This window comes from Triticum urartu, chromosome 2A (assembly GCF_056163025.1).
Source record: "Triticum urartu cultivar PI428250 chromosome 2A, HENAU_Tu73, whole genome shotgun sequence".
Lineage (NCBI taxonomy): Eukaryota > Viridiplantae > Streptophyta > Magnoliopsida > Poales > Poaceae > Triticum > Triticum urartu.
Window position 1 is genome coordinate 624,401,420 of NC_141874.1, and position 11,715 is coordinate 624,413,134.

At 42.2% G+C, this 11,715-nt stretch overlaps 1 protein-coding gene across 6 annotated transcripts; it reads left to right on the plus strand.

The window, feature by feature from the left end:
- The first annotated feature begins 375 nt into the window (after nucleotides 1–375).
- On the plus strand, nucleotides 376–6,069 carry LOC125539264 (helicase SEN1-like). Of its 6 annotated transcripts, none has more exons than XM_048702684.2 (7): nucleotides 376–731; nucleotides 1,455–2,009; nucleotides 2,287–3,399; nucleotides 3,513–3,840; nucleotides 4,305–4,554; nucleotides 4,640–4,867; nucleotides 5,481–6,069. In XM_048702684.2, exons 1-7 carry the CDS (start codon nucleotides 567–569, stop codon nucleotides 5,536–5,538), a joined length of 2,697 nt encoding a protein of 898 aa, XP_048558641.1. In that variant the 5' UTR covers nucleotides 376–566; the 3' UTR covers nucleotides 5,539–6,069. The 6 variants fall into 6 exon arrangements, with proteins under 6 accessions (XP_048558641.1, XP_048558638.1, XP_048558639.1 ...); XM_048702681.2 differs by having other exon boundaries at nucleotides 4,640–4,832; XM_048702682.2 differs by having other exon boundaries at nucleotides 4,640–4,802.
- Nucleotides 6,070–11,715: the final 5,646 nt, after the last annotated feature.

The following is an 11,715-nucleotide window of genomic DNA, read 5'->3' on the forward strand; positions in this document are numbered from 1 at the left end:
TTTGCCATATCTCCCTTCAATTAATTCCCCTGCTTGGGGAAAATATCATCATGAGGCTAACATGGATAATGCTTTGATTAAAATGAAATCATCTACACCAAGGAACTGTGTAGAGGTTCATTGGGAGATGAGAACTTTGAAATTCACAAAATTAAAGTGGATGACATGAAGTAGTAATAAAATTCGCAAAAAGAGATATAGAAGTTGATAAAATTACCAAGATGCTTTCCTGAAAAAACTGAGCGCAATCGGCGACCAAAGTCGTGGATGGACATGCTCATCGCCGGTGGCCACCCGTGACTCGCGAGTATGGGCCACCGGCCAAGTACAGCAGCGAGGCTTCCCAAGGAAGGGAAGGGCTACAATTACATTTTTGATTTTCACTTTCCCCTCACTTTTCCGTTTTCCTTCACATACCCCCCCTCCCTCTCTCCTTCCCGGCTTTCCCGGGCCTTCCTCTTCCGTCTCGCCACAAAGGCTACCGCCAGCCTCGCCACTCCGCCGCCGCCGCCGCCCGGGACAAGCAAGGTCGATCCCGACTCCCGAGGCCGCGGCGCACTGGCGGAATGACCAGGAAGAAGAAGGGCGCCCGCGGTCGTCGGCCGAGGAGGGAAGCCGGCGACGAATGGTGGCCCAGGAGGTACGCCGACCAGGAGTGGCCGCACCTCGTCGACATGGTGCTGTCTTGGCGCCTCGAGGACGTCATGGACGAGGGTCTCTTCAAGCACAAGGTGGGTTGTACTGCTGCTCCGTTGGTTTTCTTGGGCTGTTCTTCGCGTGTTGGTTGCGCCGTACTCCCGTAGGGTTTAGTTCAATCTACCTACTCCCGTAGGCTTTGGTTCGATCTAGTACGAGGTGTTGTGGTTTTCCCTTTGGCTACTCTGATGATAGTCCTCCAGATAAGTTAATTTAAGCTGCTCTGACCTTGGAGATGTTTCATCTCCAAATTCTAGCAAGGGGCTGGCCGGAACATGGTATTTCTCGGTAAAGTTTTGTGATTTAAGTCAAATTTGGACTAAATATCTAAACTTTATCAATAAATACCCTCAATCCAAACAGGCCCCAATGGGTTTGATGCCAAGTGCGAAATATAGAAGAAGTTTGAGAACCTTCTGACCAATTTTGGGTCTTTAACTATTTATATACTCTGCCTGAAGAGGATTTGAGCATTATTAAATAGTGTTACATTACATTTAGAAGAAATCATGGATGCATTAAATATGAAGTAACACAAACATGCCAAATTTCATATTCCAATCCATCACTAGCACCATGGACCAAAAAAAGACAATCATTACTGTACAAATGGGTGCAAGTGCAATGCAATGTCCATAACTAACTGCTTGTCTTTTTTTTTCTTTATTCTCGATACCAGCAGTTTCGCATTAATTGGTGTTTTTTTATATCCGTGAATTTCTGTCATCAAGTTCTAACTATGAGGCTTCAAATTGCAGCTGAAAATGATACCGTCCATATTCAATGATATCAAGAGCTACTTAGGATCCTACACATCTCCACTGTTGGAGGAGTTGCGAGCTGACATGTCGTCCAGCTTGGAAGCCATCTCCACCGAGTCTTTTGTCAAAGTAGCATGGATCGAGCAAACAAAATATAGTGCAGTTTATAACATTGCTTTTGAGGATTCTCAGAATACAAAGTCTTGCAACAAACCTGAAAGCAATGGCCGAAGTGTTGGTGATATCATTATCCTGTCTGATGTGAAGCCAGAAAACACATCTGATATTACTTGCAATGGGAGGCCGTACTGTATTGCCTTCATTACTGATGGAGCGGATGAAGATGACGACTCACCTCCAGCCAGCTATGCAGTAACAGCATCAGGAAAAATTGATGCTGCAGACGAGGTCAGTGAAGATGGGAAGAGGAGCCCACTTTTTGCAGCTCATTTGCTGAATATCGTGACCTACATCCGCATATGGCGCTGCCTTGACTACACAACAGTCAGGAGAAACCCAAACCTCATACAGGAGATGGTACACTATCCACTGGTATGTATGCTCTTATACTCTCAATGACATTGACAATGATGCGAGTTTGTTCCTCAGATCAGATCATGAAATGCTAAATAGAGAAAAAGAGAGAAGTTAATTTTGAAATCATCGCCCACATTTCCTTACTAAAGAATATACATGTATGTAAAATTTCTGTTTATCGCATAGGAAATGCTCCAGCTATGTTCACATCATAATGAGAACAGATCACTAGAGGCTTTTGGGCAGCTCTAAAGAAACATTAATTTGCTTAGCTCTTTTCTGGTGTTTGCAGGTTGCAAATATTCTCCCAAAAAATACAAAGGGTGTTGCTTCAGTCGACAGCATGGAAATATGGAGTGAATTGTCTACAATGAATCTTAACAACTCACAAAATGATGCCATCCTGAACTGTATTTCAGCAATGCTCTCCAACAGCAGCAGCAGTTTAAGCCTTATCTGGGGACCTCCTGGCACAGGAAAGACTAAAACAATCACTGTACTCTTGTGGTTAATGAGGAAACAGAAAAATGGTACACTTACATGTGCACCGACAAACCTTGCTGTTAAACAAGTTGCTTCATGTTTCTTAAGGTTGAGCAAAGAGAACCCTCTGGATACAAGTTGCTTAGGAGATGTTCTGTTGTTTGGCAATAAACATCGCATGTGTGTTGAAGATGATCTGAAAGAGATTTACTTACATGATCGTGTAAGGAAGCTTCTTGTTTGCTTTGCACCATTGACTGGATGGAGACATTGTCTGTCTTCCATGTACGATTTTCTTGAGAATGGTTACTCCCAGTACCTTCGATATTCTGAAGAACAAAAGGAGGAGAATAAACCTTCCTTTTTGCATTACACCAGGAAAAAACTTGATGTTATTTATCCTGAGCTACGAAGATGTTTCAAACAGCTACTATTCCATGTCCCAAAATCTTGTATTTTGGAGGTGAATTACAATAACATCATTTCACTTCTCGAACTGCTTGAAGATTTCAATACACTCCAGAGGAAAACTACCGGGGTTGAGATAAAGGAAGTTTTCTTGTATAAAGATGTTCCAAGGAAATCCAGCATGGGCATTCTTCCCAAGACAGTGATAACCATCGGCAAAACCAGAATTAAATGCCTTGAGCTGCTAAAGATGCTATTAAGTTGCTTGAAACTTCCTATAACATCCTCCAAACGCACCATCCGAGAATTCTGTATGGAAAGTGCCAGCATAATTTTCTGCACTGTTTCTAGCTCTTCCAAAGTAACAAGCAATAAAAAACTAGAGTTGCTTGTTGTCGATGAGGCTGCTCAGTTGAAAGAATGTGAAACATTGATCCCTTTGCGTTTGCCTGCATTGAAGCATGCTATCCTCATTGGTGATGAGTGTCAACTACCAGCAACAGTTGTTAGTAAGGTTAGTTCTTGATCTTATATTCTTGTCTCGTGTCTACTAATCTGTCAAGCATAAGATTCCTCATTTGTTTTGTTAATTTTGTGTCATGTCATCTCAAGTTGTGATCCCTGTAGGTTTGCAAGGATGCATTATTTGGGAGAAGTCTCTTTGCGAGGTTGAGTTCACTGGGGCATGAAAAGCATCTGCTTAACATGCAATACAGAATGCATCCATCCATTAGCATTTTTCCAAACAGCAGCTTCTATGGCGGGCAACTCTTGGATGCTCCTAGTGTCATGCAAAAAGAACACCAAAAGAAGTATCTTCCAGGTTCTATGTTTGGTACTTACTCTTTCTTCAATATTGAAGATAGTTGGGAGGATGTCGATGAACTTGATCATAGCAGGAAGAACGTGGTTGAAGTTACCATTATCCAGGAAATCTTGCAAAATCTCCGAAGAGGCATGTGTTCTGTCATCATGCTGTTTTATTACGTGTGAAATTTATCTATTTTTTCTACCTTACGTTGTTACAAGAGTATTGGATTTATTTCTGAACCATTTATTTGTAGTTTTCAGCTGGACTTAAATTGATGATTGAGCATGTTTATTATGGAAATATGATCATTAAACATAGATTTTTAATTAACAAGTCCAATTAGTTTCATGGTATGATATTAGGTTGTTATGTTCTATTTAGGAAGGTTGCATATATTGTTTAGCACACACCAGTAACAATGTTTCTGTTTCTGGAACTTTAAAGCATGTCCTTTTGTTCATTCCAGAAAAATTGGAAACATAAATAATGATAGTGTGACGCCCAATAGAGTGTTGAAACAACATATAGTCAGGGTGATTTCCTTTTGCTTTGTTCTTTATAGCATGGATATCAGGGCACATGCTTACTATACATATTTCACCGTGCAGCTTGTTCTAAGACTATGAAGAAGGTCACAGTTGGTGTCATATGCCCATACTCTGCTCAAGTTCTAGCAATTCAAGAAAAACTGAGGAAAATGAAGTTTGGCCCCTTGTCAGTAAAAATTAGTTCTGTTGATGGCTTCCAAGGTGGCGAGGAAGACATAATCATTTTATCAACTGTCAGGTCCAACTCTGATGGGGTGGTAGGGTTTGTTTCAGACCGACAACGTACAAACGTAGCTTTGACAAGAGCAAGGTATCTTATGTTGCGATGTCACGTTCCTTTTGTGATCGGTTTTGTCTATCTTCTCAGTGCGTTACTTATTCCACTTTGAATACAGACATTGCCTTTGGATTTTGGGAAATGCTGCAACCCCATCCAGGAGTGGTTCTATCTGGGCAGATCTAGTGCGCAATGCCAAGGAACGGCAGTGTTTCTTCAATGCAAAAAGTGATGGGGCTATTTCTCGTGTGATTGCTAAGCATGAGAGTGAGCTCAGTTCAGTTAAAGACAAAAGTGTTACACCTTTACAAGTTATAGATAACACTGTTCGGGCATTGACTCGCTGGTCCCTTTCCTCTACTACCTACGAGTTATCTAGAATTAGTTTTCATCATTTCTCATGTTCAATTTGCCAAGTGAAGCATTCATGAATGTGCTAGTATTTATTTGTTTTAAACAGAAACATGTGTTGCTAAATAGATTACCTGGAACTTGTTGTAGACTTATCTTGTGCTAATGGCCCTATTTTTTTAGGTATGGGTATGGGATTATCTATTTTAGTGCTATGGAATCATATACTAGGTCAATTTTTCAGAACTAAGCTACTCCCTCTGTAAACAAATTTTAATGACTTAAAACGTATTACATTTGTTTACAGAGGTAGTATTTCACTAGTTAGGAATCCATCTTCATATTGCTCAAACTTGAAAATGCAGCAACAAGAGAACACAAGCTGTGATTAAATGCCTTAATTATTAGACCAACTATGTAACTGTGCTACTATCGGTACAGTCAATAACTTGGTAGAAGTAACTCAATGTATTGCGTGCAACATTTGTTATGGATCACATGCTAGTTTACTTATCGCTGTGACAAAGTCCTATCAACGAAGTTCATGAAATAATTATGGACTTTGAAGCTGTTGCCTTGTGTAACTCATAATTCTGGTGTCCATTCAGGCTCAGGCACCATCTCGAACTCGAAAGGGGCGGAAACGTCAACGACAGCCTTCTTTGAAATGTGGTCCATCTGATGCTGGGAGTCGTCAACAAGGCGGTGTCGCTTCCGGTTCTGATCCGCATCGCCGAAAGGATAAAGGGATCGCCGAAGATCTCACTGCTTCCTTCAGCAATCTTAGACTGCGTTGAAGAATCTTCACTCTTGAGAGCCAAGTTCTTTTTGGAGACGAGCTAAGACCATGATCTACTATTTCTAAACGCTCACGCCTACAAAATTGGCAGCAGAGTGACGGCATGCTGTACAAGCTCATTGGCCAAACCATGCTGTGTTGTAAGCCAACGGCCCATAAATTTTCTATTTTGGCTCGCACGACTCTGCAATTCTTGTGTTGAGTGGAGGTTTGCCCTGCTTTGGAATTGCTGTTCAGTTTGGATGTCCAGACTGTAGCCAAAATGCTCTTGAACATACTACTGCCAGCGTGAGTGCCGAATTTCCGAGGTTTGGAGTGTCGGCTGTGCTCCTGATACTTGAAGATGACACTGTATTATCGATTACTACTGTGCTAGTACTATACCATGCCTTTGTTTTGCTGTACTACTGTATCAGTATGCCTTTGTTTTGCTGGACGAAAAAGGAAATTTATCAGCAGCTAGTAGTACCAGTATATACCATGCTTTTGCTTTAGATCGTCCAATTTTATTGATTTGTCGTAGTTCATCCAATTTGAAGTACTGCTATAGTAGCCTACAAAAATGTTTCCTATTTTGAGACGGTGGTAGTAGTTCTTGTATGATTATGCAAGATATAAGTATCGGGAAGTGAGATGGTTCACGCACTGCTGGGTGTTCAGTTTGGATGTTCAGTCAATAGGCAAGATGGTTAGTTCTTGGGCTTTGGGTGCCGAGGGGTTGGATGGGCTTGCAGGGGACGGGCAGCGTGCCCTGCTTCCTGTAGGAACAGGGCCGGCCCTGCATTTTGGGAGGCCCTAGGCGAACTCGACGACATGGGCCCTCTAAGTCCTAAGACCATATATATATGTATATGCTTGCGTGATACATATATATAACTTTATTTGCATAATACTAAAATTAACTTTCAACCAAACATCTTTAGTTTGAAATTTAAGTACAATAGTTGTTGGACAATGCAAAAAAAAAACATGACATGATTATCTCAAATAGGAAACAAATTTATTTGCTCCTCTGTATACTTTCACAATCTTCATTGACCTTAACATCTGAATTTTCATGCTCGGGATTAGTTCCTTGCCTATGTTCTTCACTGACATCAACAATACTTGAAGATGTAAAATACTTTGTCAAAGAACCCTTCAGTGGTTGAATTTTCAGATGTATTTCTTTCTTTCTTTTTCTTTTTTCAGCACCCGACAAATGCTTCTTAGGCAACATGGCATGCTAATGTCCTAATATTACGAAGCAAAGAGTAGACAACGGATTAGAAATTTATAGATCAGATGATTAGAACCCTAGACATGTACACAGAATGACAAAAAATTAGGATGATTGAATACATACTATGAAAGATTGAATTAGAAAATTATACATCAAAAATTAGATACTTCATGGGATGAATCATTGATGAATAGTTTAATATACCTACTAAAGAAACTACTGAAATTGGGGATGGACGAATGGATCAGGAACATCCGAACATGGATATTGGCTACGGACCTGCGTTCGCATACATATGTATCGCCGTATTGCTGGAAGGCCGAGTTGTCGGATTGCTGCGTGCCGTGGCGGCAACGAGCGGCTGAGGCACCGAGCGAGGAACGACAGAGCGACGGGCTGATGAGACGACGAAGAAGAACCGACGAGCGACCGACGAATGGGAAAAGTCAGATTTTTTTATTTTTGAAAAGAAAGGAAAAGCCAGACATTCCCATTGATTTGTTTCACACGTACGTGTGCATCGAGCAGCTGTGACTTGCGTGCACGACGCTTCGCTACGCATTACCAGGCGATCCGATGGGCCGAGCCCATCTTGTTTTCTTCCTCTCATAATTTTTCCCTTGTCTATTTTTTTCTGGGCTATACTATATGGGTACTACATCATGGGCCCCCCTCCGGCCTGGGCCCTGGGCCGTCGCCCCTTTGCCCATGCCCCAGGGCCGGCCCTGTGTAGGAAGAGGGAGCTAGTATATCACCCTAGCTTTTCTTGTAAGCAACGGAGGACCTTTCAGGCCTCCTCAAATCTAGAGATTAATCATCACAAATTGGTGGAATTCAGGTGGCCCCTTCGGCGCCTCCAGTTAACCACCTCACCTCTTATTTGATGATGATAGCCTGCTGTTTTTTAAGGCTACCGGTTTGGGAACGATAGATGTGTCAAACTTACTGAATTCTTATGATCAATAATAAGTCCTCGGTGTTCTTCAGTAAGGGATGTCCAGAGATCACCAGGCAAGAGTTTAAGGGCATACTCAATGTGCAAACTGAGACACTCAATGAAAAGTATTTGGGCACGCGGTCTAATATTGGGGTTAGTAAGACAGGGGCTTTCAAATATCTAAAAGATAGGCTCCGGAGCAAGGTGAAGGGATGGATTGAGAAAGCAATCTCTGCTGCAGGAAATGAGATCTTATAAAGTAGGTACACACAGTCCTTGTTTGTCATATTTTAAGCTCCCAAGAGGGCTATGCGAACACTTAAACAAGCTTATTCAGCAATTCTTTTAGGGCAGCAAAGATGGGCAGCACAAGTCCCACCGGGTCTCATGGAAAGCTATGACCCAACCAAAGAAATGCGGAGGCCTGAGTTTTAGAGATCTTGAACTCTTCCATCTTGCACTATTGGCACGACAAGCTTGGCAGTTCTTGACTATGCTTGGCTTTTTTTGTGCCAGGCTACTTAAAGCAATTTTATTTTCTTGATGGGAGTATTCTGGATGCTACTTTGGGATTGCACCCATCTCAGGTGCGGCGGTCATTGGTTGAAGAGAGACGTGTTAACTCAATGTCTGATTCGAAAAATAGGATTTTTTTTTTTTGGAAAAGGAGGCTCGCCTCTAGCCTCTGCATCGGAACGATGCATGCGGCCATATTATTAATAAAAAGGTTCAAAAAAATAACAAGACCTTAGCTCCATTACAGCACGCAAGAGGAGCGAAAACATAAAAAAGAGCTCGAAGCCACAACCGGCAAAGAGCTCAAAGCCACAACCGGCAGGATGATAGGATTAGAACACTAGACGCCTATCCTATTATGCGACCGCCATCCAAACCGGTTGAATATATCCTGTGCTAACATCTTCCACTGGATGCACTCAGTAACCAACGGTTCCCTAATTCGAAAAATAGGTGACGGTAACGCAACACAGATTTGGACTAAGAACTGGATCCTGATGGATGCTGAATGAAGTCAATTACATGTCTTGAGCAGAACCCGCCGATGCTTGTGTCAAAGTCGATTGACACGACATCTGTGCGTGGCGAACTGATGTTCTTGAGAAATTTTTCTTGCCAATAGATATTACAACTATCAAGAATATACCGTTGTGCACTAGTCCTATGTCAGATTTTTGGGCCTGGCAGTTTGAGAAGAAGGGAAGTTTCTCGGTCAGATCAACTTACAAATTGTTAGTGGAAACAAAGAACAGAAGAGGTGATATGCTTGGGGGTAGGGCCACATCCTCAATTTTTTCAATGGAGGAGAAGGGGTGGACTACACTATGGAACACTAAAATCCCTTCCAAGATTAGAATGTTCTTATGGAGACTAGCTAGGAAATGTTTGCCTACAGAGGATGTCAGAAACACAGACATATGAGTACCATGGACAATTGTCAACTCTTTGGTAATAACGACTCCTGGAAACTATGCTCCATGGCACAATGTGTATGGCACTAGCGGATGAAGAAATCGTGTAAGTGATGGCCGAAGTGAGAGAACCGAGTGCTAAACACACTGGTTATTTCATGTCCAAGAATCGTTATCGTATGCACAATTCGTGGAGGCGGTGGTCACTTTATGGGCAATCTGGACTGCCCGACGTAAGGCGATTCATGAGGGCGTTTTTCAGAGCCCACTGGCGATGTGTAGCTTCGTGAAACACTTCATCTCAGAGCTGGAGACAATCAAGGTGTTGGCTCGTGCATCAACGAATATATCACCTATACACTTGGCCGCTCAACTGACCTCAACATGGAGGCCACCCACGATGGGGCAAATGAAAATAATTTTGGATGGTGGGCTTGTCGGGGAACATAGTGAAGGAAATATGCCCTAGAGGCAATAATAAAGTTGTTATTTATATTTCCTTATATCATGATAAATGTTTATTATTCATGCTAGAATTGTATTAACCGGAAACTTAGTACATGTGTGAATACATAGACAAACAGAGTGTCACTAGTATGCCTCTACTTGATTAGCTCGTTGAATCAATGATGGTTATGTTTCCTGACCATAGACATGAGTTGTCATTTGATTAACGGGATCACATCATTAGAGAATGATGTGATTGACTTGACCCATCCGTTAGCTTAGCACGATGATCGTTTAGTTTGTTGCTATCACTTTCTCCATAACTTATACATGTTCCTATGACTATGAGATCATGCAACTCCCGAATACCGGAGGAACACTTTGTGTGCTACCAAACGTCACAACGTAACCGGGCGATTATAAAGGTGCTCTACAAGTGTCTCCGATGGTGTTTGTTGAGTTGGCATAGATCGAGATTAGGATTTGTCACTCCGATTGTCGGAGAGGTATCTCTGGGCCCTCTTGGTAATGCACATCAATATAAGCCTTGCAAGCAATGTGACTAATGAGTTAGTTGCGGGATGATGCATTACGAAACGAGTAAAGAGACTTACCGGCAACGAGATTGAACTAGGTATTGATATGCCGATGATCGAATCTAGGGCAAGTAACATACCGATGACAAAGGGAACAACGTATATCGTTATGCGGTTTGAACGATAAAGATCTTCGTAGAATATATGGGAGCCAATATGAACATCCAGGTTCTGCTATTGGTTATTGACCAGAGATGTGTCTCGGTCATGTCTACATAGTTCTCGAACCCATAGGGTCCACACGCTTAACGTTCGGTGACGATCAATATTATGAGTTTATATGTTTTGATGTACCGAAGGTTGTTCGGAGTCCCGGATATGATCATGGACATGACGAGGAGTCTCGAAATGGCCGAGACATAAAGATCGATATATTGGATGACTATGTTTGGACATCGGAATGGTTCTGGGTAAGTTCGGGCATTAACCGGAGTACCGGGGGTTACCAGACCCCCCCGGGGAGTATATGGGCCCTAATGGGCTTTAGGGGAGAGAGGGAGGGGTTGCCTAGGGCAGGCCGCGCGCCCCTGATGACCCACAAGTGTAGGGGATCTATCGTAGCCTTTTCGATAAGTAAGTGTGTCGAACCCAACGAGGAGCAGAAGGAAATGATAAGCGGTTTTCAGCAAGGTATTCTCTACAAGCACTGAAATTATCGGTAACAGATAGTTTTGTGATAAGGTAATTTGTAACGAGTAGCAAATAATAAAAGTAAATAAGGTGCAGCAAGATGGCCCAATCCTTTTTACAGCAAAGGACAAGCCTGGACAAACTCTTATATGAAGGAAAGCGCTCCCGAGGACACATGGGAATTATCGTCAAGCTAGTTTTCATCAGATCATTTGATTCGCGTTCGGTACTTTGATAATTTGATATGTGGGTGGACCGGTGCTTGGGTGTTGTCCTTACTTGGACAAGCATCCCCACTTATGATTAACCCCTATTGCAAGCATCCGCAACTACAACAGAAGTATTAAGGTAAACTTAACCATAGCATGAAACATATGGATCCAAATCAGCCCCTTATGAAGCAACGCATAAACTAGGGTTTAAGCTTCTGTCACTCTAGCAACCCATCATCTACTTATTACTTCCCAATGCCTCCCTCTAGGCCCAAACAATGGTGAAGTGTCATGTAGTCGACATTCACATGACACCACTAGAGGGATGACAACATACATCTCATTAAAATATCGAACGAATACCAAATTCACATGACTACTTATAGCAAGACTTCTCCCATGTCCTCAGGAACAAACGTAACTACTCACAAAGCATATTCATGTTCATAATCAGAGGGGTATTAATATGCATAATGGATCTGAACATATGATCTTCCACCAAGTAAACCAACTAGCATCAACTACAAGGAGTAATCAACACTACTAGCAACCCACAGGTACCAATCTGAGGTT

Excerpts from the sequence above, each read along its gene's own strand:
- LOC125539264 (XM_048702681.2), top strand. The coding sequence starts at position 567 with ATGACCAGGAAGAAGAAGGGCGCCCGCGGTCGTCGGCCGAGGAGGGAA. Across the intron at positions 732-1,454 it reads AGGGTCTCTTCAAGCACAAG|CTGAAAATGATACCGTCCAT; the intron begins GTGGGTTGTACT and ends TTCAAATTGCAG. Across the intron at positions 4,833-5,480 it reads AAAGTGTTACACCTTTACAA|GCTCAGGCACCATCTCGAAC; the intron begins GTTATAGATAAC and ends GTGTCCATTCAG.